Raw genomic sequence first — 27922 nt, 5'->3', positions numbered from 1 at the left:
GCATGCACTGGCAGTCAAAAATAATTGCTTAGATGCACATACACTGAGTTGTCAATTCATTAGATAATATTGAGGTCCACCTACCTTACAGGTCCACTAGGTGCATGATTACAGACTGTAGCCTGTTGTCCACTCTTTCTCCATTCCATCATTGGTCAGTTTGGGGCTGATATTCATGTACCGTAAGTTTGATATTTTGGTGTGAAAATTTACAAGAATGTGACCCTTGTTCTCAAATTGTATTAAATGAACATTAAAACATTACAAGAAATAAAGTGATTTGAGCTTTAGACAGTATAGGCTGCAAAATAGTAGCTTAGATGTTTATCTTTAAGATAATAAACAGATAAAATAACTTAAATTGCTCTCAGTGATGTTTATTAGTCAGACATGCTTGACAGAGAAATGGAGCTCAATTTACTCAACATGTGTCTATGCTTTGTACACACTCAATATTCCATTGCATGCACTGGCAGTCAAAAATAATTGCTTAGATGCACATACACTGAGTTGTCAATTCATTAGATAATATTGAGGTCCACCTACCTTACAGGTCCACTAGGTGCATGATTACAGACTGTAGCCTGTTGTCCACTCTTTCTCCATTCCATCATTGGTCAGTTTGGGGCTGATATTCATGTACCGTAAGTTTGATATTTTGGTGTGAAAATTTACAAGAATGTGACCCTTGTTCTCAAATTGTATTAAATGAACATTAAAACATTACAAGAAATAAAGTGATTTGAGCTTTAGACAGTATAGGCTGCAAAATAGTAGCTTAGATGTTTATCTTTAAGATTGGTCAGTTTTTGAAATGCTGTTGACCAGGTATTATTTGGGTGGAGGAGCATTATCGGCACAGCAGAGACACTGAACATATTTGTGGTGGCGGACACAGCATGTAGCCCCACATTGTTGATGTGCAGTTAGAGACTGTAGCCTGTCTGTTAATGCATGTTTTGTAGCCATACCCTAATATTACCCTAACCCCCACACAATAAAAGAACAAACATTTTATAGTGTATATATATAAATTATTAAATTATTTTTTTAATGTGTATTTATTCAGTATTTAGTAGGAAAATACAGTGTTATACATTTTTTCGATTTTTATTTGAAACCTTACTACCTTCTTTATTTGTGTAGTGTCTTTCATACTGTTTTATTTCAAGGCCTGCAGATGGATGACTGACCACAAGGCTTGAAAGCTCAAGATAGTGTATCCCCTGCAGATGTAAACATTAGATGAATGAGTAGTCCACGAATATGTAAAATATGTGAATATGCCCTTGAATGACTAAATAAATTAAGTTTTCTGTTTTCAACTATTATTGACTCATGAGATATCATTGCGATTCCAATGAGATGTTAGTATTTACCCTTCCATGTGTGTAAGACTACTCGTCTTTTTGTCACTTTTTATGGCTCGAAAGCAAAAGAGGAATCTCAAAAGTCTTCAAATCTGGAAACCTATTACACTATTACAATGGAATACTGCACATGTATAAGGCTATATCTTTCTGTGTTGCTCAAAATAAACAAATCTTAATAATAATAATAATAATAATAATTATTATTATTATTATTCTCTCTTGTGCCCAGAAGCCTCCTAAGACAATTATTCTCCCTGTCTTGGCCCACCAAATACTTTTGAGGCACTCCTGCTTTAGATGACTTAATAAACGTTGGAAAAGTGTGGCAAAATGGAGTGATAGGGCCATGATCAAAAACTCGTAGTCCTCTTCATTTGTAGTTGTTTATCAGTACGTTTGACTGCCAGTGTACATACACTGAACACAGAAATAAACACTTTAAAATGTCGTGTGAACACAAATCAGATTTGGTAAGAGCTGGTTACTCTTTCTTCCTCAGACTTACTATTAATTAGACGGAGACTATTTTTGTTTAAGAAGTTCATTGTTGTATTTTTCCCAGTGAAGCTGAAAGTATGGGGTCGTCGTTTCACTTATACACTTTTGGCGCCGGTGCAGTTGGCAATGTTATTGGTAGGCGCTGTCATGTGGTGTGTGACGTTTCTGTTGCTTTTCGCGCCACTCTGAAAACCCGCCCTTCCAAGCCGCAGACTCTCGTATTCGTTGGTGGAGAGTAAAGATAGACTCGAGTTTTCATTGGAGGAGAGGGCGGGCAGGCCTGCGTTTTGATTGGTCGAGGGCGAGGCTAGACTCCCGCCAGTTTTCGCAGACTTTGCTGTTCGTAGCGGCTCGTTGCGGAGACACGACGATATATAAAGCATTTAAAAGATATTTTTAAGGTTATCAGGGTCGGCATTAATAATCAGGAGCTCATACAGTCGGAAGAGATCAATTTAAGGGGCCTGAATCTCAAAACACTGTTTGAAAATGGCACCGAAAGACTATATGGCGGAGAAAGGTAAGAGATCTCCATTAACCTCTGTACAGGGACACAACCCGAGTTTAGCATAGTACTCTGAAGAGAGCTTATTGTACAAAATACCTCAATGTATAAAACTACCTACCGCTCTGCTATTATAACCAGAAAATTAACTCTTATGCAAAACAAAATTAACTTGAGTTTTAATGCAAAACGAGTTTATTACGAGTTTTTAGCAATTAATACTTAGTCGTTTGAGTAAAGTTTGAGATGAGAAAATGTCGCCTTCGACCAGGCTTCATCATATAGGGCAGAGCAGTAAGTTATTAGCCTTTGGCACGTATTGGTGAGTTAATTAACGCGTTAGTTATTGAGTTTTGCTACTCAGTAGTGGTGTGCTTTTAGATGGCTCAGTAGTTAGCACGGATCATTGTTAGCAGGCCAAGTTGGCTCCTTCAGGTAGATTTTCGTTGTTAGGTTTGCTAGCGAGCATTCGCATTTGTTATTGTCGTCGTTCCTCTAGTAGATGAGCATTTTCAAGCAATATGCGATTATTTGTTCTAAACTGTATTTTCTGCTAAGAACGAGTGTGAAAAGTTTCTCCTGAAGAGTTCGTTAAAGCTGTAGTGGGGTCACAATACCCGGATGTTCGGTGGCGGTGTCCGATTCGTCAACGAATCACTTTCTTGAAAAGAATCTGTCAAACCAATTCACTGAGTCGAACCTATTTGTAACAACTACGCAATGTTTACGTCCCAGTTACTTACTGATGATTATATTAGAATTCGAATGTAAATTAACAGTTTAATGTTGTACAGTACCATACAGTGACATATCCAGAACAGCCTATTTGAATTCGATTGTATTTTCTTTGAAGAGCTTGCAGCTGCTTCCTCTTTCTGTGAGGAGTTTGTGAATCGTTAGATTCTCTGAATCGGATTGTTTGAAAGCATCGGTTCTGTAAACTGAATCTGTCTGCACTAGTAGTACCCGGATGGAGCTGTAAAACAAAGAGCTTGTGGTGCGCGGAGGAGCACGTGGAGAGCGAGCGGACGGAACGCACACATTTACACAAACTCTTAAAATCACAGACTCACACATTTTTTTTCTTTGCATCAACATAGCAAGCAAGAGTGAAACAAAGGATCTCTGGTTGGATCAAGACTCAGGGAACAGGGGCTTTACTATAGGTACTCAAACGCAGACTCGTTAGACACGAGCATTGAACTGTAAACCTTATTAAAGCAAACTCCACCGATTTTTCTAATGTTCTGTGTAATTGAATGGTTAAGATGTAAATCCATTCAGAGTGGTTTGATGTGAAATACTCCGTTCTGGAGAATTCAGAATTGTTCAGTGGTGGTCAGAGAAACCAAATGTCTGAAGATTTTAGTGCCTTTTAAAAGCTACCTCAAAAAGTTATTACATAAAATGGTTACACATGCTGCCTGATGCCGGAGACATTGTTATACAGTAGTTTTGAAATCAGGTTTTGGCCTAAAATGATTTTTAATGCATTCTTGGTAGAGGGGTACATGTAATGTGCCCGAAGCATTATAATACCCAATAAAACATAGTTTCAGAATTTATTTTACCTTCATCATAAGTACATATTAAAAACTCAGAAGACGCTTGTAGATTCACAGGTCATTTTAGATAGTAAATAAAATGCCTGTGCTTGCATTTTTGACATAGAAGCAGTGCTCTCTTAACACCACAACAAGAAATCCTAAATGGTGAGTTTCTCTAGTGAACCATTTCGCATCAAGCCACTCTAAATGACTTTATTTACATCTCAACGACTGATCTGTACAGAATTTTTAAAAATTATTGGAAGTTCCCTTAAGACTTAACGTATGTTCGTCTATGACAAAGCATCTAGGCAAAATCTCATTTCTGCTGGGTCTGAGTATTTGATCGCGGATAGTAGGCGCATGTGCAAGCAACTATTACATAAACTCCCCGAGAGTTTTGGCCTCTTGCTTTCATTTTTAAACCACGCGTCTGATCAGAGTGCGCAAAGACGAGCAGCATTTTAGGTCAAAAGCCTTCAGATTTGATCTGTAACGTTATATACATTAGATAAAAGCTAGGAGGTTTTTTTCACGCGCACGGACTGTTCATTTTTTTACGCGGGGGAGGGGGAGCTTTTACGCTTCACTACGAAGGCACTATTTTGAGCAGCGCGGAGGTGGACCGTGTGTGAGAAGGCTGGGAGCCATGTGCTTCTTTGTTTACAAAAACAGCACCAAACACGGAGCTCCGTCTGTCTTGCCCGGTCACATCGCGGTTATAGCGGGACGCTGCGGGAGTCGAGCCCGCGGAAAGAAGCACAGCACCCAGACACCGGGATCTGGACACACCGCGGTTCGTACACGGCGCGCAAACGGGGTTGTTTTCCCTTTGCCAAATAAAAGGTTTGGTGGGGGGCGGGGTGGTGGTGGTGTGAGGAGTCCTGAACCTAAGATCAGCTCTGCGGTAGGCTTATTTCGTAGATAACTGAGGTCTTTTGTGCATGCAGGGGCGTATGTGTGTACACGCAGGTCAGAGTAAAGTTAAAACCGCAGTAAAAGATGAGGCTCCGAGCTTCAACAAAGAGCTCGGACACGGCCGGGCTTTTCAGCTTCAAATCAGAAAACACGCACTAACGCACCTCCTGTTTAAATACACACAGGCTAGCCGTTTGTCGTTCCTGGTTCGTTAGGTGTGTTGTGTCTGTGCTCATGTTACAGTTAATGCGTGCTTAGTTACATTTTATTGAGTACTAAGAGGCGTTTGAGTGCTTTGATGTACCTGCAGGCTGGTTTCGGGAAGGGCTGGAGGCTTTAATAAGCAGTTTTGTGTGTTGCTCCTCTGTGTGGGGGAGGGGTCTGGTCACGTGACCGCTGTTTATCAATGGGTGCCTCTCCTTTGTGGCTGTAGCGGCACCTGCTCGGCTTCAGTTTGAATTGGTGAGGTTTTATTGTTTGCAGTTTGATCATCTGCAGAAAATTAAAATTAATTTAACCCTTTTAACTCTGTAAAACCTAATCCCTGAAATAGTAATAAAGCTCTGTATAGTTGAATCACATTGTCATTGGATAAAATGTTAATCACGTGATGAAGGCTTTTGTTTACTTACTGAGTCTTTTATCGTTTGTGAATAACAGTATCATATTAAACCTTGAAAGGGTAAAATGTTTACATTGTTCAGTGGGTAATGGGGTACCTGAAGATAGTTGTGCTTAATTCCTTTAGATGATATAGGGGTTCTGAAGATTGGATGTCATATAGAAGTGCACAATAGCACTTTTGCTGGTACCAACATTTTTATAAGTAACAGTTATGAAGCACACTTTGCAGTATGTTGAGTGCTGAACAGCACTAAAACGTGTAAAAAGTAAATAAATAAAAAGGTTTTTAAGACAGCCACAACACACCAAAACAACCATACCTCATTTGACTGAAATCATGTAAGCCAGTTGTAAATGCTTATGCATAGCGTTGGTCGAAATCAATACCAGTGTGATATTTCCTCCTAAACTATTAAGCTTTATAGATGAACGTCTAAAAGTAGTCAAGCATACTAGACTATTTAAAAAGTACTACCCCAAAAGAGGAAATGCACTGCTAAAAAACATCACATATTGTGTGTGTGTGTGTGTGTGTGTGTGTGTAAGTGTATTTCAGGCTATGTTTGTTACAGGATTGTATATCTCATGTTACACGATTGTATATCTTCTGCCGAGATCTGCCAAGTATCAAGACCCTTACATACTAACGTCATCTTTTAGGCCAGTGTAGAAAGCAGCTATTTGTGTGGTGCTTTTCCCCCTTAATTCTTCAGTGATGATGCAGTGTCTCAAAGAACATGATCTAACGATGTGGAAAATTTGTAGATTTCTCACAAAGTAACTTTCCTGTAAGAAAACGAATGAATAGGATTCTACTTCAGTGGCCTGTTTTATTTATTTTATTTTTTTTTAGCCCAGTGCAACCAATTGATCTGAATTCTATTCTGAAGTGTATCTCTTAACTGTACAGTCACTGTTACTGGATTCAGCTGCTCCTGTTTGTGTGACTCTGAGCCACTGAGTTGGTTTCTAATTTTGTGTCTTTCTGTGTGCTTTGTAGAGAAGTGTAAGCGCTTCCTGCAGGAATTCTATTCTGAAGATGACTCTGGGAAGAAAGTGTTCAAATATGGAGCCCAGCTGGTTAGTGAGAAGCCATCTGTCTGTCGTTCACCTGGCTTTCTTTCTTTCTGCCAATGTTCAAGTGAAGGTAATTTTCCTCAGAAGGTGTCTAACTAATCTAGTTAAAACTTTTGCATGTTTATAGGTGTCTCTGGCACACAGAGAGCAGGTGGCATTGGTGGTGGACCTAGATGACGTAGCAGAGGAAGATCCTGAGTTGGTGGAGAGCGTGTGCGAGAACACCAAACGCTACACAGGACTGTTTGCAGATGCTGTGCATGAGTTACTGCCAGAGTACCGAGAACGAGAGGTATGCACACCTAGGGATGTTTTTGGAAAAAGTACTTATGCGTACATTTTAGAGGCAGCAGATAGGCTGTATTAATTTGTTTATTATAACGTTTAATAAAGAACATGCACATGTTTGGCTAAAATAGAGTAATCGGGTTATTTTCAGATAGGAAAAATCCCAAGAAAAGACCTTTACAGGCTTCAGCATTCAACATGACTGTAAGCAAGGTGTATGCAGTGTGGTTTGAGGTCTTGTTCTTCTGCCACCTGCTGAATATTGACATTTTGTTCCAGGTGGTGGCGAAAGATGCTTTGGATGTTTATATTGAGCACCGTCTGATGATGGAGGCGAGAGGTCGTGATCCTGCAGATACACGTGATCTCAGGAACCAATACCCTGCTGAGCTTATGAGGAGATTGTAAGTAATTCTCTGCCTTTCCTGTCAGCTTAATTTTCAGTTATGAGAAATTAATTAGTAACGCACAGGGACAAGTATTTGGACAAGTAGTACTAAATGTAACTTTATTAATTGTAACAAAGTGCATTTAACTAACATTATATAACTCTTCAGTTATACTATTGTAGTTAGTGAAACATGATCCAGTTTCTGTCTGTTGATAGAATATCAGTAAATTGAACAGGTTTGGACATCAGTTCCAAGAAACTGAGGGGTTCTTACTGTAACTACAGTTACAGTAAATGGAGTTTAGAGTAGGTGCAAAAAGGCTAGCTGAAATTAATGTTAAGGGATTTAAGGGAGTCAAGGTATGGGGAGGAAGATTTTGAGCTGAACTTTGAAGGAAGAGAAAACCAAAGAGTGAGACGTATTTCAATTTGGGTGGCGTGACACAAGGGTCTGTCCCTAAAGTGAACAGTTCAAATTGAGACTACCAAGAGACTGGGACCTTCTAGAGACAAGAACAAAGCAATAATTTAATCATTCCCTTTTCCCCTTTTCTCTTCCAGCGAGGTCTATTTCCGTCCTCCATCCACCTTAAAGCCGAAGGTTGTACGAGACGTGAAGGCTGACGGCATTGGCAAGCTGGTTACCGTCAGGGGCATTGTTACTAGGGCAACCGAGGTCAAGCCAATGATGGCAGTTGCCACATACACGTGTGACCAGTGTGGTGCGGAGACCTACCAGCCGGTACTGTTGGTTTAAAATCTCTTAATTGTAGGAGCTGCTTTGAGGTCAAATGTCTAACCGGTACCTGTTGATGTTTGCCCTCTGCCAGATTGCGTCTCCAAGTTTCATGCCACTCATCATGTGTCCCAGTCAGGAGTGTGTAACCAACAGGTCCGGGGGACGCCTTTACTTGCAGACGAGGGGGTCAAAGTTTGTCAAGTTCCAGGAGCTACGCATCCAGGAGCATGTGTGTAGCGATTCCTTGCAATAGCACCTTATGAAATAATTGCGGATAGTGAATGCAATGATGTTTTTATACATTGTATTTACAATGGACAAGCATGCTTCAGTGCCAAAAACCAGTCAGGTGTTTAGAGAAGTAAACATTTACTAAACTTTACATTTAAAAAGAACATTGCAGCAGGTGACAGGCAACGTTGACCTGTTATTAAAAAAATATTCCAGTGGTATCTTTAGTCAGTTTTGTGTCTTGAGTTTTTAAAGATAATTATGAATTGTTCCCAGTCTAGTTTTTGTAAAACTTAAGATTTCATAATGCATTGAATTTTACCAATGGGTCAAGAGATTCAACTGGCTGTGCTGTTAAAAGAATGCATGTGTGACTCTCCACCTCTGTTCTGTCTAATACAGAGTGACCAGGTTCCTGTGGGAAATATCCCTCGCAGTATGACTGTGTATGCGCGAGGAGAGAACACACGCGTGGCACAGCCTGGAGATCACGTGGCAGTTTCTGGAGTCTTTCTTCCTCTTCTTCGTTCTGGTTTCCGACAGGCTGTGCAGGTGAGAGATGCCACATGTAATACAGTGATGTTGGCTGTGGATAACCAAGCTAATGACAATGATTTTCACTTAAGACAGTGAGACAGATGGTAAGGGTAAATGAAACTCCCATCCCTGTAATTTACACCAAGATTTCTTATCCCAGGTGAATTGGTTATGAACATTAGACGTCCTGTGGTAGACTGTCGTTACCCCACCTCCTATGGAAAATTGATGCCGTCTGAACAGTACTTTGATCACAAACTCAACGATGCACTCACTATATGCATCACCTTACAAACCATACCACTCTGTAGATTTACTGAATACTTCTAAAATGCAGATGGAACAAAAAGCTCAACAGATAATTATCCAAGTAATGTATATAGAGGGTCCCCTCCATAATTTTGATGAATGTATTCTTGCTCTTAGGGTTTGCTGTCTGAGACGTACCTGGAAGCTCACTGTATTACTCTCATGAATAAAACGGAGGATGATGAACTGGGCACAGAGGACCTTAGTGAGGAGGAGTTGCGTCAGATCACAGGTTTGTAGGTTGTGTGGTTCACTGCCACTTTACAGATAAGGTTTACTAATTGTTGCATCCCTACCAAGTTACTAAAATTCACTAGTTTCACTGCTGTATAATGATGTGGAGAAGAGACCTAGTGGACCTAGAGAAGTTAAAGGACTGATCACTGGGTGTGTGTTGTGTGTAGAGGAGGATTTCTATGAGAAGCTGGCGGGGTCAATAGCTCCGGAGATCTATGGCCATGAGGACGTAAAGAAAGCACTGCTGCTGTTACTGGTTGGTGGAGTCGAACAAGCACCACGTGGGATGAAGATCAGAGGTCAGATAATCATACTTGTCTGCCGTTGTCTAAACTGCTTCCTGTACAGACTACCGCATATATACACATTTCAGAAAGATATTAGGAAGTAGGCACTAGAATTGTCTTGATCCCAAAAGATAAACCACAGTTAACAAATTTGAATTTGCATGGGCAGCGATTTCAGAATTTCATATGTTTTACATGTGTTTGTGTACAGGTAACATCAACATCTGTCTGATGGGAGATCCCGGTGTGGCCAAATCACAGCTGCTGTCCTACATCGACCGCCTGGCGCCTCGCAGTTAGTTTTCCCCTTATTTTCTCACTCCAATACTGCAGTCCTTGAATACAGTGTATACATTCTCTCTTGTTCTTTCCCTCAGGTCAGTATACAACAGGACGTGGGTCCTCAGGTGTTGGTTTGACAGCAGCAGTGATGCGTGACCCAGTTACTGGAGAGATGACCCTGGAGGGTGGGGCTTTGGTGCTGGCAGATCTGGGGGTGTGCTGCATTGATGAGTTTGACAAGATGGCTGACGCTGACCGCACAGCCATCCATGAAGTGATGGAGCAGCAGACCATCTCCATTGCCAAGGTAACCAGGACTGGCCCACCATTGGGCAGAAGTGTTGGAATATTCAAAATAACAAACCAGTATGTGTGCCTTCCTGAATCTGATTCACTGTATTGGCCAAGTACACATGTATGTATAAGGAGTTTGTCTTGGTGGAATTGGTGTATTTCTAAGTTGACAGAAGACAATACAAATAGATAACAAAATACATATCCACACATCTGTGTATCCACAGTATTTGAATAAAATGATCTTTTGTTTGGTTTTCCCCCTCTCTCAGGCTGGGATTATGACATCTTTGAATGCACGTTGTTCGATTCTGGCAGCAGCAAACCCAGCGTATGGCCGCTATAACCCACGCAAGAGTATTGAGCAAAACATTCAGCTGCCAGCAGCGTTGCTGTCCCGCTTTGACTTGCTCTGGCTCATCCAAGATAAACCAGACACAGACAATGACCTGCGTTTGGCCCAGCACATCACCTACGTCCACCAGCATTCTAAGCAGCCCCCCACACACTTCACCCCCATTGACATGAAGCTGATGAGGTACGTAAATGCAAATGTTTCTTTCATTTCTTTGCTGTTCGTGTGGGTTTAGAATGTGTGGGGTCTTCATTTAGAATTAAGACAACTTCAGTACAAATATGTGAGGTTGGCATGATGAGGGGGGATTGCAACATTGAAAGTTTACTGCGATTTATATTAGGACTTAAAATTGAAAGTACATGATTATCATCCATGTCATTTAATCCATACGCTCAGAGCGTTCCCAATGGTTTAACGATGGGTTTGCTTTCCCTTTCTCTCTGTAGGCGCTATTTGACTAAGTGTAAAAAGAGGCAGCCAGTTGTTCCTGAGTCTCTTGCTGATTACATCACTGCTGCTTATGTGGAGATGAGGAAAGAGGCACGAGTGAGCAAAGACACCACCTTCACCTCTGCCAGAACTTTGCTGTCTATCCTGCGTCTGTCCACAGCACTGGTGAGACACAAACAAAACCATTTGTTGTTGGTTTTGCTTTGTTGTTTTTTTTTCCCCGCCCTTTCCCTCCTCCATTCCCTGTCCTTCTACTTGCTCCTCTGATGGCTGGTTTGTGATAAAGTGCTTACAGTGCAGGTAGTGTGTTAGTTCTACCGCAGTGTGGGCACTTCTGTCACACGCTGGTTGCAGTCACCACTGGAGCAGCTGGTTAACCATTATGGATGCAACTTTAATCCTTGTTTGTTTGTTTGTTTGTTTGTTTGTTTGTTTTTGTTTTTCTCCCCTCCTTTCCTCAACACAACCATTTGGATTTGGGTGTCTTGACTTCTGTTGTTAGCAAATTTAGCGTTCACTGGTATGGAGACACAGCTTTTGCACAAATCATGGTACATTATCCAGCTGTTGTTTGCCACAGTTGTGCCTTATATTCTCAGCCATTAGCTCCTGACTTGGTGGTTCTTACACTGTGGACGTGTCCCCCAGGGGAAAACTAGCCTCACCTTCACAGTAAGAGTTATTGTAGTAATTGCATAAGAAGTAATAGCCTAAATTAACATTTCAAAGACATTTCTTGAACATGCTGCACAACGTTAGCCTCATAGCTTCAGTTTTAAACAAAAAAGGCAGAATAAAAGTTTGGCCACCAGACATCATCTGGCTGAGTTTTCTAGGCCATGTTCAGATCAGGGTTCCGCTGCTGAGTGTTAAAAGTGCTGTTTGTGCAGGTAGCTGAACATGCCTACTGCAGAACCAGCACTTCCAAACACATGGCTGCACTGCACAGTTGCATGAAATGTTTTGCACTTGTTCCTGCACACTTGTTTGTGGATGCAGTGCTGTCACATGAATGCACAACAGTCCAGAAATGAAAGCTGAAGGCAAAAAGTGCTTTTCAGCTTTCATTTACCAACTTACCAGCAGGGGGTGCAGCAAGTCTTCATCTTCAGCCCTGCTCTCTCTGCACCTTGATGTGAGTCTCTGGTTTTATCGTGGTACCGGTCAGCTTTGCGGGGTGGGCAGTCAGCCTTCATCAGAACCGCTGTGCAAACCCATGCAAAACTGACTGCACCTTGAACTGACGCCAGGTGCCCAGTATTCTTTCTGCATTTGTGTGCACATGCTGAACAGGAGGAGTTTCACAGCTGAACATGGCTTGTAGAGACTAGCTGGTGTTGAGAGGCGGAGACTTGGGCAATTGCTGGCTTTCCTATAAGGCATTGCACTTGTCTCGGTCTGACAGTGCCGGCACAACTCGCTGTGGGCACAAACGTGACCTTCTCTGGACTGTGAAACATGCAAACCTGAGCATGCTTTGGAAAATGTTCATTCATGTCAGTTACTGTGGTTGGTTCTGATGTGCATCATACTGTAGATGTGTTGGTGAAATGTGCATGTGTTGTAGGCGAGGCTCCGCATGGTGGATGTGGTGGAGAAGGAGGATGTGAATGAAGCCATGAGACTTATGGAGATGAGCAAAGATTCTCTACAGGCTGACAAATCCAACACCACCAGGTTTGTGCGTGCGCGCGCGCACACACACACACACACACACACACACACACACACACACACACACACACACACACACACTCTCACAAACCAAACAGAAGAGCTGTGGAGTTTGTGTAGTCTTGTCTCCAGATTCACTTTTCACAAACAGAAACCTCTGAGAAGGAGGGTAAGGGAAACTGGGTGATATTTGACCTGTAAATCTGTGGAATTTTTTTACACTTCCACATAGGAGCTGACTCTAGTCATTTAAACTCTGTGCTGCCTTTCCACCCATTCCAGACTTGCTTACATAAAGTGTTAGGGGGTTGAGCGATGCATGGTCTTCAGCGATGATTTGTGTCAGTGTTTCACTCATCATTGATTCTTCTGTCTCCCAGCACTGAACCTTCTAAGCATTGCATTAATTTACAGCTATGAGTGGATGAAATAAGTTTCCTCAATGTAATTGGTTTCAGCAATGAACCTTGTCATGAGGTGTGTGTGTGTGTGTGTGTGTGTGTATGTGTATATATATATATATATATATATAGATAGATAGATAGATAGATCTCATGATCACTGTCCAGTGTAGTCTGCTAAACTCATTGTTTTAGAAGCTGTAACTGAATAAGAGGACTTTAGTCATGGATTCTATCATGGCAACATACAGCACGCAGGTAGCTGAGCTTTTGGCTGTGTGACTAGGAAAGGTTTGTAGGATCAAACTAGAAAGTTCATTAAGCTTCAGCATAAGTTGCTAATAATTGTGGTAACACTGTTGGTGGTGTTATCTTTAACAGCTCTGGTTACAACAGATATCTTTTGTAACTATATCTGCCATATATAAAGCTTACTGACTGTCCATTTTAACCATACTTATCTTTGTCCTTATGTATCTGTAACCTTATCCAGAAAGAAAATTATGTAAGTAATTATGTAACGGACTGCGTTGTGTTATTCCTGTAGAGGATCAAAAGCAGGTGACGCTTTGGGGCTGTAATAACAGTACATGCTCCCTCCCTCAAGTAGTTGCTATGGGTGTCGTCTTCTTTAGTTTTCTAGCTGCCACATTAATTATTAAAAAAAAAAAAAAATTCACAGTAGCGAGTAGCCAGCTGGCACAAGGTTTTGGCTGTAAGATTGGCAGAGTTTATAAAAACGGCTACAATGCAGAACATAATGTCATCATTGTCATACATTTTCACCAACTCTGCCTGTGTTTGTGAATTTAGGACCCAGCGACCAGCAGATGTGATCTTCTCTCTGGTGCGAGAGCTGGCTGGAGAGAGTGGAAAGGTTAAAGCTGTACGCATGGCGGAGGCAGAACAAAAGTGTGTGTCGCGTGGTTTCACTCCTGCCCAATTCCAGGCTGCGCTGGACGAATATGAGGAGCTCAACGTGTGGCAGATCAATCAGGGACACACACGCATCACCTTCATCTAAGCTCCTTCAACCTACAGCTCAACATGGATCACATACATCAAACATACACTTTCGAACACGGCTACATCCTCTGCTCATACGTTTAACTCCCTACATAACTGGCTTTGTGGCTTAATCAGCATGTATCTATCTTAATGGACTTGAGTTTATGGAATTGTTCATCATTATTATTATTATTATTATTAAATGATGATGCTCTGGTTTTCAGGTTTGTTGTTCTTGCCTTTTAATATGTAGATAATGCTCAAGAATAAACTTGTAAATATATATTTGTGGTCTCTTGCTTTGGCTGTTGTTTGGATAATGTTAATGTAATGTTACACATCCACCACTAATCACTGTCTGTGCTGTAAGTAAAAAGGTCTAGATACTAGTGGTGTCATTTAAGGACGATTTAACGTTTTTGAGCCAGCTCATGTTTGAAGAGCTATGTTTTCTAATGTCAAATTGGTAGATCTTATGTCGGTTGCTTGAAATACATACAGTGACAATTACATACATCCTTTTTTCAGAGTCAAATCCAGCAGGAATGATAAGATTTGACTTTATCTTGTGTGTAGTGTAAACAGCAAGATGTAGTGGGAATATGTGCAATAAATAGTTATAGCTGACAATACGTAGGCTATTTCAATAATGAAATGACACCTGCCTTCCTTAGCAAATTATGTGACAGTATCTCTCCTGCATGTGGAGTCAAGTTGAGAGGGGATGCAATTATCCAGGTGATATTAACACATAATTTTACTAGCTTTTTAGAGCAAACACAATGTAATGTTTTATTTAATCAGGAGGTAGAGTAAAATCCTTAACAATTTAGGTTGCAGGTGGACACGTGTCAATGCTTTGGAGTTTGGAAAAAGGGCAGTGCTTTTTAGGAGCAGGAACAGCTGGTGTTTCAGCAATGTGTCCTACTGTGCATGCATGCATAGTAAAGTTACTTTGTTTTGTTGTGTTTTAAGTTTACCTTTGTCTTAAAATACTTTTATATAGACTTTCAGTGCTAGATCTGCTTAGAGCAGCGTTTTTTTTTTCTAGCAGAGTGTTCAATGTGTGCAACTCGAACTGTGGATTCTCTTATAAGGAACGGTAGCACTAAACCATGTCAAGACAAGATGTCATTTATGCAGGAATTTAAAAGAAACTTATTTCCACCTGGACGTTGTATGAAGCTTAAATGCCTAACTTGTACCAGCGCAACACATACTAATATGCCACCACCATGTCAGGGTCACTGCAGTGCTGAGAATGATCCACCACCCTAATAATACCTGCTTTGTGGTGGTCCTGACAATTAAATAACAGGGTGCAAGGAGACGAACAAAGTATGCAAAGAAACAGATGGACTACAGTCTGTAATTGTACAACAAAGTGCTCCTGTATGTTAAGTGGACCTGGTTCATTGTATTTTTGTCCATTTTATGTCTATACAGATGTACATACATGCACATGAATATACATGAATGGATATGAGTTTAGAATGTTTAATATATAAGTAATATAAAGAATAAACATACATCCATTTTACATATGTAAACGCACATGGCCATATATCATTTAAGAGCATTTGCTTCCAGAATATGATAGAATAGCTCTGCACACATAATGTCCATCTAAATAAATCCCTTCACCATAATCAAAGATACACCCAGGGTCATATATTCAAGATATGGTTCCTGACTGGTCTGACTTTGAGTGTAAGGTACATGTTAGATACTCAAGTGGCATAAATTCCATAACCAGTTTGTGTCAGTTCTTTATTGAGAGAATAATGACTTGTCTGTTGTAGTAAAACATTCTTCAGGACATAAATGTCAAGACATTAAATAAAGGTGTCTTATGGATCCCCTCTATGTGTTCAGTAGGAAGTCGTAAAAGAAACATTTCAGTTTGATCCCTAATATCCTCTCAATTTCTTCAATAGCATATCTGGATTATAATTTATTTTATTTCATTTTTACTGACTATTTAAAATATACAGACACATCTCAAAACTGCTGCTAATATTTAACTTTCTCATGATTCTAAATTACAGAGCTCATCTTCCACACAATACATTTTTGCTCCTGGTTTCTGATACGGAGGATTTTTGAGGCAGTCTGTAATCTGCACTTTACCACCAGTGCCTCTTAAAATGATGTCTGGAATGTAAAGCGTTCACATTCTCATTTTTATAACCTCTCCTTAAACACAGAAGACATCTGGTATTGACAAACGTTCAATTTTCTGAGTTTTATCAGGTTTCTGTTGGACGCATTTTGTCAGTTTTACTAGACAGCAGGAAGCCGGGAGGCCCTATGAAATTTAGCCACCAGGCTAACATCCTAATTAGCATTGGGGTCACCACACTAAACATTTTCTGAAGTCAAATATTTCAAAAGGTTATGGGGACAAAACACAGCATTTCAAAAGGCAGTGGGGACAAGATGGGACATTTCAGAAAGTAATGGAGACGATGCATTTCAAAAAGTGGTGGGGACAAAAAGATTTCAAAAAGTGGTGGGGATAAAATGAGTAATTTCAAAAACAGGTGGGAACAAAATGGGGATTTCAAAAGGTTGCAGGGACAAAACAGGGCATTTCAAAAAATGGTGGTTACCTAATAGGTCATTTCAAAAAGTGGTAGGAAAAAATGGGGATTTCAAAAAGGGCCCAAGATGCAACATTTTAAAAAGTTCTGGGGAAAAATAGGCATTTAAACTGGTAGGGCAAAATGGGGCAATTCAAAAAAAGGTGGAGGAAAAGAGGCATTTCAAAAAGTGCTTAGACAAAATTAATTAAACAAATATAGGGAATAAAATTAGATTTCAAAAAGTACTGCGAACAAAACCATTTCAAAAAGTATTGGAGACATTACACAGAGTGGGGACACAATGAGCACTTCAAAAAATGGTGGATACAAATGAGGCATTTATAAAGGGGACTTCAGTGTGAATGCTTACACGTGTAGTGTAGTGTAGTGTAGTGTGTGTGGATGGTATCTAGGCGTGTTATGTAGTGTTTAGATGGTGTTTGGATATGACTGTTTTTTTGTGGGGATAAAATGAGGCATTTCAAGAAGTGGAGACAAAACGGAGCATTTCAAAAAGTTGGGACAAAGTAGTGTATTTCAAAAAAAGGGGAAAAATAAGGCAACTCACAAAGTAGGGACAAAATGGGGCATTTCAAAAAGCTGTCTCCAGCGTAAATGCTTACATGTGTGTGTGTGTGTGTGTGTGTGTGTGTGTGTGTGTGTGCGTGTGTGTGTCTGTATGTGCATAGTGTTGGGGTGTGTTTGTGTGGAATGGTGGGTGGGGTCTCTAAGACAGATCAGCCAATCACCTGCCTGCTCCTGTCTGATTGACATTACGCTGCATGTATAAACAAGTTTGCAGAGTTCAGCAGGCAGAGCGGCTTTCCGAGTGAACAGGTAAGTTACAGCTACACAGATATTTAAACTACTATTGATGTATAGCTTATACTTCTTAATCTTACACTGTCACACTGTCCATGTTGCTTTTAGTGATCATGTATTTATTTCTGAATCTGTTGCGTCTGTAGAAGTGGCAACAGTTTTCTTAATCAATCTAGTTGTTATATCTAAAATTTCTCATTCTGCGATTGTTGTAAATGTTTGATACCTTATTTCTTGACTTTTTTACTTGTTTGTCATTTTAATAGTGTAAATGTATTGGCATGTATTATGTATTGGCAGATAAGTGTGCTTGCCTCAAGCATTATTTATTTAAACAGACAAAACTTTCTGCCAATAAAAAAAAATCATTTCTGTCGATAAAATTACTTAAAAATCTCCAGAAATAAGTTGAATAATTGTACAACATTCTTACAACAATCTCATAATGAGAAGGCTTAGATAAACTGACCAGATATAAGATGTATTCACTGACATAGATATAATATTTTGGATTGTAAAGCCAGAAAGTATTCAGTGACGATCCTTTTAGGCTTCTGTTGCTTTAATAGCATAATAGCCTGTGAATGTGTTAGATGCAGCATAGTTTAATAGTTTTTGCATGTGTCTACATAGCCATAATGGTGATAAAACTGCTCTGCGTGCTGTGCTGCTTTGCACTGCTGCCTCGTAAGTCTATTTCCATTTGTCTGCAAAATATAAATATTGAAATATCAATATTATTAAGTGTACCAATGCAGCCGGACACCATTAATGTCTTTTATTTCATTTTTCTCTTTTTCAGGATGGCTGGATGCAAAGTCACTACTGAATATGATAAAACAGGAGGGTAAGCTCTTGTTTAAATGTTTAAATAACAGATCCACTTGATCTACACAAACCGAGAAATCTTTCAATAGCACATTAAAGCAATAGCTTTAAGAGACATCTAATTGATACTGATTTCGCTCTTACATTAAAAGTATTTGGTCAGCCAAAACATGTTTGATGTCCAATGCTTGCCTCTTTAATTTTGCACTGGAGCTACAGGGCAAATGTAGCTAACAAATAATGAAAGCTTATAACCCACTAATTAGCGTGATGCAAACTGCAAACCCACTGGCCTCAAACAGGGTTAAATTAAGCAATCTCAAATAAACTTGGTTATGTGGCTTCTGTCATGGTATGACTAACATATTTTGGCTAGTATACCACATGTGTGGTAAGGGGAGTATTGCATAAATTTGATTTTACAACAAACTACTTCTTTAGGAGTCTTACTAGATTTATTATACTAGTAACTAGCAGGTGACTGTATGTATAAGAGCTGTCTATTGATGTTGTTTTGTTTCTGCCTGTATGTGTCTCAGACGTGACTCCAGTGAGCTTAGATGCAGAGAAGGCGAATGGTTTCCTCTCAAGTTCGCGGGGCCGCCGCAGTGTGGACCCCCGCTGGTACCGGCAGACTCCAGACTTCCAGGCTTATTATCGCTACTACAGCAGCATCGGCCACACAGAGGGGGTGAGAGACAATAAAGAAAAACAAAACAGCATGGAGAGATGGAGAAAGAAACAGAACAGGGAATATTAAAAGAGTTGTTCCATTTTCCTTATTCTGAATGGTTTGCTTCACTATGTTTTTGCACTAGAGCCAGGAGGCTAATGTAGCAAATAATGGAAGTTTATTTCTCAATTCACAAACTGCATGTCTAAATCATCACATGCCTCAAAATGATTAGCTTCTGAACTGTTTTCCATAAAACTGGATGGAAGTGAACAGCTAAAAACAGTAGTAATATTCATCCTGAAGTCTGGATTTTGTCTATTTTTAAAGGTAACAGTATGTCATATACGGTCAGAAATCTGTTTGAGCTTACTTAACAACTTTCTTTAGTTTGAGGCAAGTACTTGATTTACACATGCATTTTGCACAATGCGACAATGATATTTCCTCACTTGTTAGCTACATAATTCTTTTTGTTCCAGTGCAAAACTAAAGAAGCCAGCTTAGAACACCAAACATGCAGGGCTGTTTCTAGCCACAAGTAGTTGCTTAGGGCCCCCATGAAACCAGGGGGCCTCACAAGTATTTTTATTTATTTGTATATTTATTTTCAGTGTTTTACTTTCCTTTGTAAAAAGGTGTGGTGAACCCAAAGATTTTCCTATATTGTTTCTTTATCCAGAAAATCTTGTTGTATTCTTGCATACAAAAAGAATAAGATGAGATGATGAAGAGGTGGCTGAGATGCCCCATCCCCCCTATCCCACCCCCACATGTAGGATGTTGCTTAGGGTCCCCAGGTCCTGCAAATATTTCTTGGTTAATTTATCTGGGGTAAGGGGAAAATTGTGTAAAAATTTGTCACCAAACTATTGGTTGGTGTAGCATAGTGGGTAATACTGCTGTCCTCTACAAGGCAGACTGGGGTTCAGTTCCCTGCTCAGGCAAGTACACCAGTTCTTTAACAATGCGCCTAATGGTACATTTGCCTACCTCTGTAACATTATATTATAATAATATAATATAACAATATTATAACTGTAAGTCACCCTGGATAAGAGCGTATGCATAAATGTAAAAACATTACTTTATTAATGCTCAAATAAAATGTTAGATTTTCATTTTCTAATACAGAATAGTTTTTTTTTTTCAGGACCTTCTATAAATGTTTCCTCTTTCTTTCCCTTTTCCAGTTGTATGAGATTGATAAGATAAGGATGCTGTATCAGCAGATGCGCCACCTGGAACACGTTTACGGCCCAAATGCCTCATACTATCAGAGCAAACTAGGCATTCCCGTCCTGCCACCACTGCCAAAATGTGATCCGGCCAAAGACAAGAACTGCAGACCCCCTCCTCCCCCTGCTCCAGAGAAAAAGCCTGCCCCTCCTGTCCCAGCTCCGGTTAAAGGCCTTACACCCCCGGCTCCCATCTCCCAGGCTGACGTTGTTTACCTCTGCAATGCTAAAGACCCACTCTGCAAGCCACATATTGTCTACATGCCCACAGGGGCGGTCCCGGTACTGTGTGATCCCCGCTACCACCCCACCTGCAAGCTGGAGGGTCCCCCAGCTCCTGCCCCTGCCCCTGTCGTGATCAAGAAAGTTGCCCCTCCCCCAAAAGTTGCCCCGCCCCCTCCACCTATTGTGTATAAGGGAATGGAGTACGATTGCGACCCCTACTGGGATCCCGACTGCCTCATAGATAATCCACCCCGTCTGATCAAGGGAAAGGTGGCCCTGCCCCCTCCGGCACCCCAGCCTGAGGAAGATGAGGAGGAGGAGGAGGAGGAGGCATCAACTCCGGCCCCGCCCGCCCCCATTGCTAAGAAACACCCTGTCCCTTACTATGGTTACCCCTATTACCCATATTACCCCTATGACTTCCAGTCTGAGCTGTATGACCCCCAGCGCTACTCTTATCCCTCAACTGATACTAATACTGACAAATAGAGCAATGTTTGCATCAGCAATAAACAAACAAACAAATAAACAGGTAAACAATGTTGTGTCGTGAAGCAGAAGTGTCTGTTAGCTTCTCAGAAAACCAATGCAGTCACAACACACACACACACACACACACACACAGAATACTCTGAAAAAATACTGAATAATCTGTCGTAAATGTTTTCAGTAACATTTTCCATTACAAAATGTTAAAAAGTAACATATTCAGAACACCCTTGGTCAAATCACGTTTTGTTGATTCTCTAAATGAAAACAGTTAACTAATCCTCTGCAGGGATTCTCTACAAACTTTTCTGCAAACAATTGTGCACAATTTCTATTTATAATAATAAAACATAGAATATTAAATGTGCCATTACATTTGCACAAGCCACATTTTATTTTTGATTGTTTTTGCCCAACATGTTAAATTCAGCAACTAAACAGTAGAGGGTGTGTTATCTTTTTGTTTTACTTACAAAAAAAACTGTTCTATTAATATGTTTGCTTATAATTTGAAAGAAGTTCTCAATTTTTATTTTATTTATTTATTTTCTTGCTTTCATCGCCTACTTCTGTCCCCTGCTGCATCCACTGAGCAACAGGATCCAGTACTACACCAATACTAAACTTATGAACTTACTTGTGAACAATGGGACAGTTACTCAAAAAAAGTCATTCATTATAAATTACTTTTTACTTCTTTCAAACTTATGGTAAATAGTAATCACATTATCTAATTACTTCTTCATTGCTCTGTAAAATGCATACACAACTGAAAATTAAAATGGAAAAAGGCTATTTACAACCTTGGAAATTAGCTACTAGTAACAGCTCAAAAGCAGTTGGCTCGAAACAAAAGCTTTATGAATAAAATATAAAACATACAGTGCTGTTTCTGAAAGAAAATTGAGTCTGGCCTGTTTAAGTGAGGTTGTGAGGACTTTATCTGTTAGTTTCATACACAGCCAAAAATATGTGTTAGCAAGTGAAAACAAATCTAATCAATATATCTAACATATATATATATATATATATATATATATATATATATGTTAGATATACTGATTAGATTTGTTTTCACTTGCTAACATATATTTTGCATATCAATGAAATTTATAATATATATATATATATATATATATATATATATATATATATATATAGGTACACACACAAGACTTTTCACGAAGTGCCATCTGGGCGGGGTAGAAAAAACAGTGTATCACAATGCTCAAATCTGAGAAGAACGCATGACTGCATTGCATGACATTTTTGCAATATTCACAAAAGTAAACAAATAAAATAAATAAAATAAATCTTTACTGAGGTAGAAAAATCTTTTTGATAAGAGATCATGTAAATGAAACCAAGGAGAACAAATATAAAATTTATAATTAGCATGTGCATTTGGCACCAACTTATATCCACAGGGGCTTTTTTACTGCAGTAGAAGCTTCTTTCTACTCGCATAGCTCTCACTGTAATTGTAACTATTTGTGGTGTTGGCGTTTGTGTTTATATTTAGGTTGTGGTTACATTACAGCAGTCAAAATAAATAAATGGCACAATAAACAGAATGAAAAATAATCTTCAACAACCCTGTTGTCTTGTTTTGATTTACTTCTGATTTATTATATGTGCTTCATTTTATTTTTCTGTTTTATAATCCAATCCAGTTGTTTTGTTGCTTGCACTGAAGAGCCTCTAGCATGTGTCTGTTTGTAATTTCTTGTAACAACAGCGCATGTCAAGGTCTAAGATATCTAAGTGATAGAACAGTTGGTTCTTGTAGTCTTGACGTGTTGGATGTGGAAAAAATGGGCAGGCATGAAGACCTGACAACTTTCACAAGGGCCAAATTGTTATGGCCAGATGACTTGGCCAGAGCATTTCGAAATCAGCAAGGCATGAGGGGTGGTGCTGGTCAGCAGTGGTGAGTTCCTGACAGCGGTGCGAGGAGGGTGCCCAAGGCTCATTGATGTTCAAGGGCAGAACCAACATAAGGGCTATGCAGCACAAGTTAAAGAAATTTGTAATGATGGTCGTGAGGGCAATGTGTAACAACACACTGTGCATCACACCCTGCTGTTTATGGGGCTGTGTGGCCATTCGGAACCGGACATTAGAGCAATGGACGAAGTCTGGTCCATTAAATCCCATTTTTTTGTTTACATCACATGGATGGGTGGGAATGTGTGCACTGTTTACCTGGGGAAGTGATGAAACCAAGATGCACTGGTGGAAGAAGTTGGAGATGGTGGAGGGAATGTGATGTTCTGGGTAATGTTCTGTTGGGAAATCCTGGGTCCAGTCATTCATGTAGACGTCTCTTTGACCAGTGCAACCTGCCTGAACATTGTTCATGCTTCATCCTTCATGGCGATGATACTTCCCGATGACAGTGACCTCTTTCTGCCAGACAGTGCACCCTGCTGTGCTGCACACATTGTTTGGAATGGTTTGAGTAAAATGTTTAAGAATTCAAGATATTTCCCTGGCCTCCAAACCCCAAACCAATCTGTGGAATCACCTGGAACAAGAAGTCCAATCAGTGGCAGCTCTATCTTGCAACTAATGGGATCTGCTGCTAACATCTTGGTGCCAGATATCACCGGGCACCTTCAGATGTCTGGTCTGATCACCCTCTGCAGGTGCTTTTACTGAACAAGAAAAATCTGCTTTTAGCCATAGAATACCATTGAGTTGGAAATATTACAGCACACGTCAAAGCTATTTTAGTTGATTTTAGCTGGTTATGTTTTATTTGATTAAATTATTTTACAAAATAACTTTATTGGATGCTAATTGTTTAGTTTGTTTTAGTTGCTTGTTATTTTAGTCAGTCCTAGCTGACTAAAATATATTTTTTTTTTTTACATTTGATTTACAAAAAATTGAAATTTTTTTTTTTACTTAATGGTTTCAATTGATCACTCATCAGTTTTAATAAACTTTTTGTAATTACTTTTTGAAACTGTGGTTGCATTATGTAAGATTATGTTGTTGAAATTGAAAGAAGTAGCACTACTGAGTTATGAGAAAAAAAACTTAAATATAGTATAGTTCGGGTCTCAAATGCAAAATCAACATTATACTGTAGAAAACAGCATATAATTCATGTACATTATGGCTGTACCATGAGAAAATACTAAAGAAATTAGTCCTCTTTGAATACTCTTTCAAAGTGCTCGCAATCATCAGATTCATCTGCTCGGGGAAGGGGTTTAAACAGAGGTGTATAATCTATGTCCTGAGGGTAAAAGCCGTCCCCAGGATTATATTCCGACTGCCTGAACACCTCTGCTGCTGGTTTGAAGAGAGAAGCCAGACAGTTGGAACTGGATCCATGGGTGGATTTATACTTTCTGGACATGGATCACCCACTTCTAGGTAGAAAGTACTACTAGTTCTACAAAATGTTCTTCCATGTAACAAAATTACACATTTCCATCAGAGAGGTCCTCAAATTCCCAAAACTTACATAGTATAGCCTTAAACATTTTAGTGATTTAATTTTTATTTTGCACATATTTATCATAGTATTTGTTTTCTGTTTGTGTACTTCCTTTAGCATTGTACTCAGCAAAACTGCTCTGAGTGTGAATTAGGTGAATGAGGTTAATTGATTGATGTTGTTAATGTGGCATGTGTGAGTGTGGAAATACAGGCTTAAAATGGTGTGTGTATGTTTGTATGTGTGTGTGTGATTACCCCAGCAGGTTAGCTGCTCGTTACTTTCAGTTCCGCTGCTGTTGCAGTTTTAAGTCGTTAAACAGCAGCTGCTGTGTTAATGGTGGAACTTTTTCCTACTGATCTGTCGTTCCTCTGCACCTCCTACTGTTCTCCCTCCATTGCCCCGGGACAAAAACACTGCATGACACTGCCACATCACACACACACATACACACACTTTTAACCATGCCCACATTCAGACATGTTACAGAACAGCTCTGCAGTAAAAGAGGCCTGAAGTTTAGCTTTGTGTGTGTGTGTGTGAGAGAGACTAGACTGCTATGTTTGCTTAAATGGGAATTCCACTAATTAAAAATTTCTGCAGAATTCAATTGTTGGAATGTACAAACCTCCAATCAGAAAAAGGGGGCATTATGTGAGAAGGAATTAAGGACAGAATGCAATGATTTGTGAATACACTTTTACCTGTATTTAAACAAAAGCAGTATGAATACAAGATGTTTAATGTTTTATCTTATCAACATCATTTTCTTTTTGTAAACATACAATCATTCTGAAAATGATGCTTATGATGTTCCAAAAAAGTTGGGTCAGGAGTGATTTAAGACCAGGAATGCTGTGAAATGTTTGAAAAACATCTTAAACGTCATGCAATGTAATGCTTGGGTATACAAGCAGTATCCAGGAAAAGCCTATTCCTTTAAGAGCAAGGATGAGTGAAGGCTCACCACTTTGACAAAGAATGCAAGGATTTTAGGTATTTCAGCCTCTGTGGTGCATAATATCATCAAGTTCAAGGAGTTCTGGAGAAATCTGTGAGTAAAGGAGAAGATAGAAAAAACACAACAGAACGCTTCGATCTCTCTACAGCATTAAAACCCTGCATGCTTCTGTGATGGATATCACCACATGGGCTTGTGAACACTTTGACAAACCATTGTCAATAAACACAGTTTGTTGCTGCATCCATAAGTCAGCACATCTGAATTGCACTGATACACAGTACAAATGTATTGTGGTCTGACGAGTCCATTTTTGTTTTTGATGGAAAAGTGCTCTCTGGAACATAGAAGAAAAAGACCATCTAGACGGTTACTGGTGTAAAGTTCAATAGCCAGGATCTGCCATGGAATGAAAGGTGTTTATTTAATGTCCATGGCATGGAGCACCATTAACACTTAACAATATATACACATTTTGAAGAAACATGTCAGCACATCTAGACAACATTTTTCAGGGATGTCCTTGCTTACTTTGACATGACAACACCAAGCCATATACTGTATGTGATGCAACTGCATGGTTGCGTAAATATGGGTGCTAGACTGGCCCACCATTAAAACACATGGTGCATTATGAAGCACAAAATATGACATGTTGATAATGGTACAATATTAATAAATGTGGAAAAAAAAGTTTTCTTTGGGTACTATTTTGCCTTACAACAAGCGTTTGTACCTCTGCTCCATAAATGTATTAAAAAAAAAGTTTTAAGCCAAAGAATTATTTCAAAACTAATGTAAAACAACTTCTCTGGTATCAAGCATCATTCATTGTTTTTCTATCTCTATGAACAATTCTGACTCGATCTAGGACAAAGCATTTCACACCAAGCTACTCTGAATGACTTTGTTTACATCTAAACCATTTAAATATGTAGAAATCTTAAAAATTGAGTTCCCTTTATACACTTCAAAATTTATAATAGAAGGCATTTCCATCAGAAAACATTTCTGCAAAATGTATTTTTGAGGAACATTAATGAATTTAGTAAATTTTTATTTGTAAATTAAGCTATCAACAATTAACTGTAGATAGGACTAGTCTTCTAGAAGGAAGAATTTGTGGTAGTACAATAGCAAAATGTGTTACTAACTAATGGACAACACACAGTACTAACTAAATGCGGCAGCTGCCTTCATGACTATAAGTGAGTTTAAGGTCCACAGGCTATGGCCACAAATTAATATATCCTATTGAGGCCACAAGTTACTGTATTGAGGTGATGCATTACTATATTGACACCACAAATTACTATGCCGAGGCCACAAATTACTATATTGAGGTCACAAATTTATATATTGAGGCTATGAGTAATGAGAAACGTAACTGGTGGTCTCAATATATTAATTTGTGGCCACAACTTATTAAAAAATAATTACCATGCCACCTTAGGGACATCGTACTATTAAATGGTGTTTTTAGGACAATGTGCAGTTTTGCAGTGCTCACTACAGCAGACTAAAGCTGAAAGTATGGCAAGAACAGAAATCTTATGAGCATTAGCCTCTCAAGAAAGCCCAGAGCCTCAGAAGACATTTGAATGTTGTTTCATAATCACTTCTTGAAAAGAGCTGTTATTGCTGAAATCTGAGCACACAAAATCCAACCAGACAACGAACTTCAAGTTTGTTTAGACTTTATATTCTCATCATAACTGGATATATTTTACCCTCACTACTGTTTTTTTGCATCTGAAGTTGCATCTAAATAAAAAATCTGCCCTCACCAGCACAGCTAATCACCTTAGTTTCTTCCTAGTTTCTTAGGATTTTCATAAGAAAATCTTCATTGGTTTTTATGTAGGCCATGGTGCATTTTACAGCTTACCATAAACGATGTGAGATACATTTTTAATTTGTATTAACTGTTGTTTCGTTTATTTAAGCAACTCAGAGGACAGCAAAAAGAAGGAACTACATCAAACCAAGCATTCAGAAAATATTAGCAAACAAGAACTAGATGTAATCGTGGAAACAGCGAACAGGGAAAAAACACCTCCTTGGAAAATACAATAATTACCCCATCAACTCTTACAGCCTAAGACAAGTGTGACACTATTGAAAGGTTAAGGAAACATTTAAGAACATAATGTTTTCAAGAATACTACTTGTTTCTAAGAAAATAGTTAAGAAAAAAAAGAATTCTTAAGAAGTTATTTGAAGAACAGCAATTTTTCATAACTTTTTCTTAAGAATGAAGTTAAGAAAAAATGCATTTAAGAAGATTTTCTTTCTTAAGACACTTTTGTGATTCCTACCTTCCAGACTCCTATCTCTTTTAATGTGGAGAGACATAGAAATTCGAAATAACATTAAAATTAAAATCTCTGGTAAATCTTACAAAAAAACTCATAGTTTGTAGAGTTTGGCTCCATTGCACACAAAAATGTTTTTCAGGTTGTTCTGGCTTGCGCAGATTTCGACAATGAGGAGGGGTCACTCGCAAGCTGATTGGCTCTTTTTACTGAAAGACAGGACTTTCTCTGCACACAGACGCCATGTCGAGTGTTATGAGCTTTCCTGAAATTCATATTCCAACCAATGACTGGTCTCCTACTTTAT

The 27922-nt window shown here is 39.3% G+C and overlaps 2 protein-coding genes across 3 annotated transcripts; both read left to right on the top strand.

Moving 5' to 3' along the window:
• The first annotated feature begins 2158 nt into the window (after window positions 1-2158).
• mcm7 (minichromosome maintenance complex component 7) lies at window positions 2159-14311 on the top strand. Of its 2 annotated transcripts, none has more exons than XM_036590194.1 (15): window positions 2159-2391; window positions 6466-6545; window positions 6670-6834; window positions 7110-7234; window positions 7783-7963; window positions 8052-8189; window positions 8594-8743; window positions 9155-9269; window positions 9442-9573; window positions 9773-9856; window positions 9939-10150; window positions 10410-10675; window positions 10942-11110; window positions 12513-12622; window positions 13834-14311. In XM_036590194.1, exons 1-15 carry the CDS (start codon window positions 2361-2363, stop codon window positions 14042-14044), a joined length of 2169 nt encoding a protein of 722 aa, XP_036446087.1. In that variant the 5' UTR covers window positions 2159-2360; the 3' UTR covers window positions 14045-14311. The 2 variants fall into 2 exon arrangements, with proteins under 2 accessions (XP_036446087.1, XP_036446088.1); XM_036590195.1 differs by lacking the exon at window positions 2159-2391 and adding an exon at window positions 4454-4719.
• A 3113-nt stretch (window positions 14312-17424) lies between these two features.
• Window positions 17425-20941, top strand: LOC118821355 (extensin-2-like). Its single transcript, XM_036589929.1, has 5 exons — window positions 17425-17450; window positions 18069-18122; window positions 18238-18282; window positions 18803-18954; window positions 20130-20941. The coding sequence occupies exons 2-5, from the start codon at window positions 18074-18076 to the stop codon at window positions 20886-20888; spliced, it is 1005 nt and encodes a 334-aa protein (XP_036445822.1). The 5' UTR covers window positions 17425-17450; window positions 18069-18073; the 3' UTR covers window positions 20889-20941.
• Window positions 20942-27922: the final 6981 nt, after the last annotated feature.

Source organism: Colossoma macropomum, unplaced genomic scaffold, assembly GCF_904425465.1.
Source record: "Colossoma macropomum unplaced genomic scaffold, Colossoma_macropomum, whole genome shotgun sequence".
Lineage (NCBI taxonomy): Eukaryota > Metazoa > Chordata > Actinopteri > Characiformes > Serrasalmidae > Colossoma > Colossoma macropomum.
The sequence above is the reverse complement of the archived record's forward strand: the minus strand, read 5'-3'. Positions and strand labels throughout refer to the sequence as shown.

Bases quoted from the DNA above. Each gene is read 5' to 3' on its own strand.
- LOC118821355 (XM_036589929.1), top strand. From the start codon at position 18,074: ATGGTGATAAAACTGCTCTGCGTGCTGTGCTGCTTTGCACTGCTGCCT. The intron at 18,283-18,802 runs GTAAGCTCTTGT...TATGTGTCTCAG, and splicing joins GAATATGATAAAACAGGAGG to ACGTGACTCCAGTGAGCTTA. The intron at 18,955-20,129 runs GTGAGAGACAAT...TCCCTTTTCCAG, and splicing joins GCATCGGCCACACAGAGGGG to TTGTATGAGATTGATAAGAT.
- mcm7 (XM_036590194.1), top strand. From the start codon at position 2,361: ATGGCACCGAAAGACTATATGGCGGAGAAAG. The intron at 6,835-7,109 runs GTATGCACACCT...ATTTTGTTCCAG, and splicing joins CAGAGTACCGAGAACGAGAG to GTGGTGGCGAAAGATGCTTT. The intron at 11,111-12,512 runs GTGAGACACAAA...CATGTGTTGTAG, and splicing joins TGCGTCTGTCCACAGCACTG to GCGAGGCTCCGCATGGTGGA.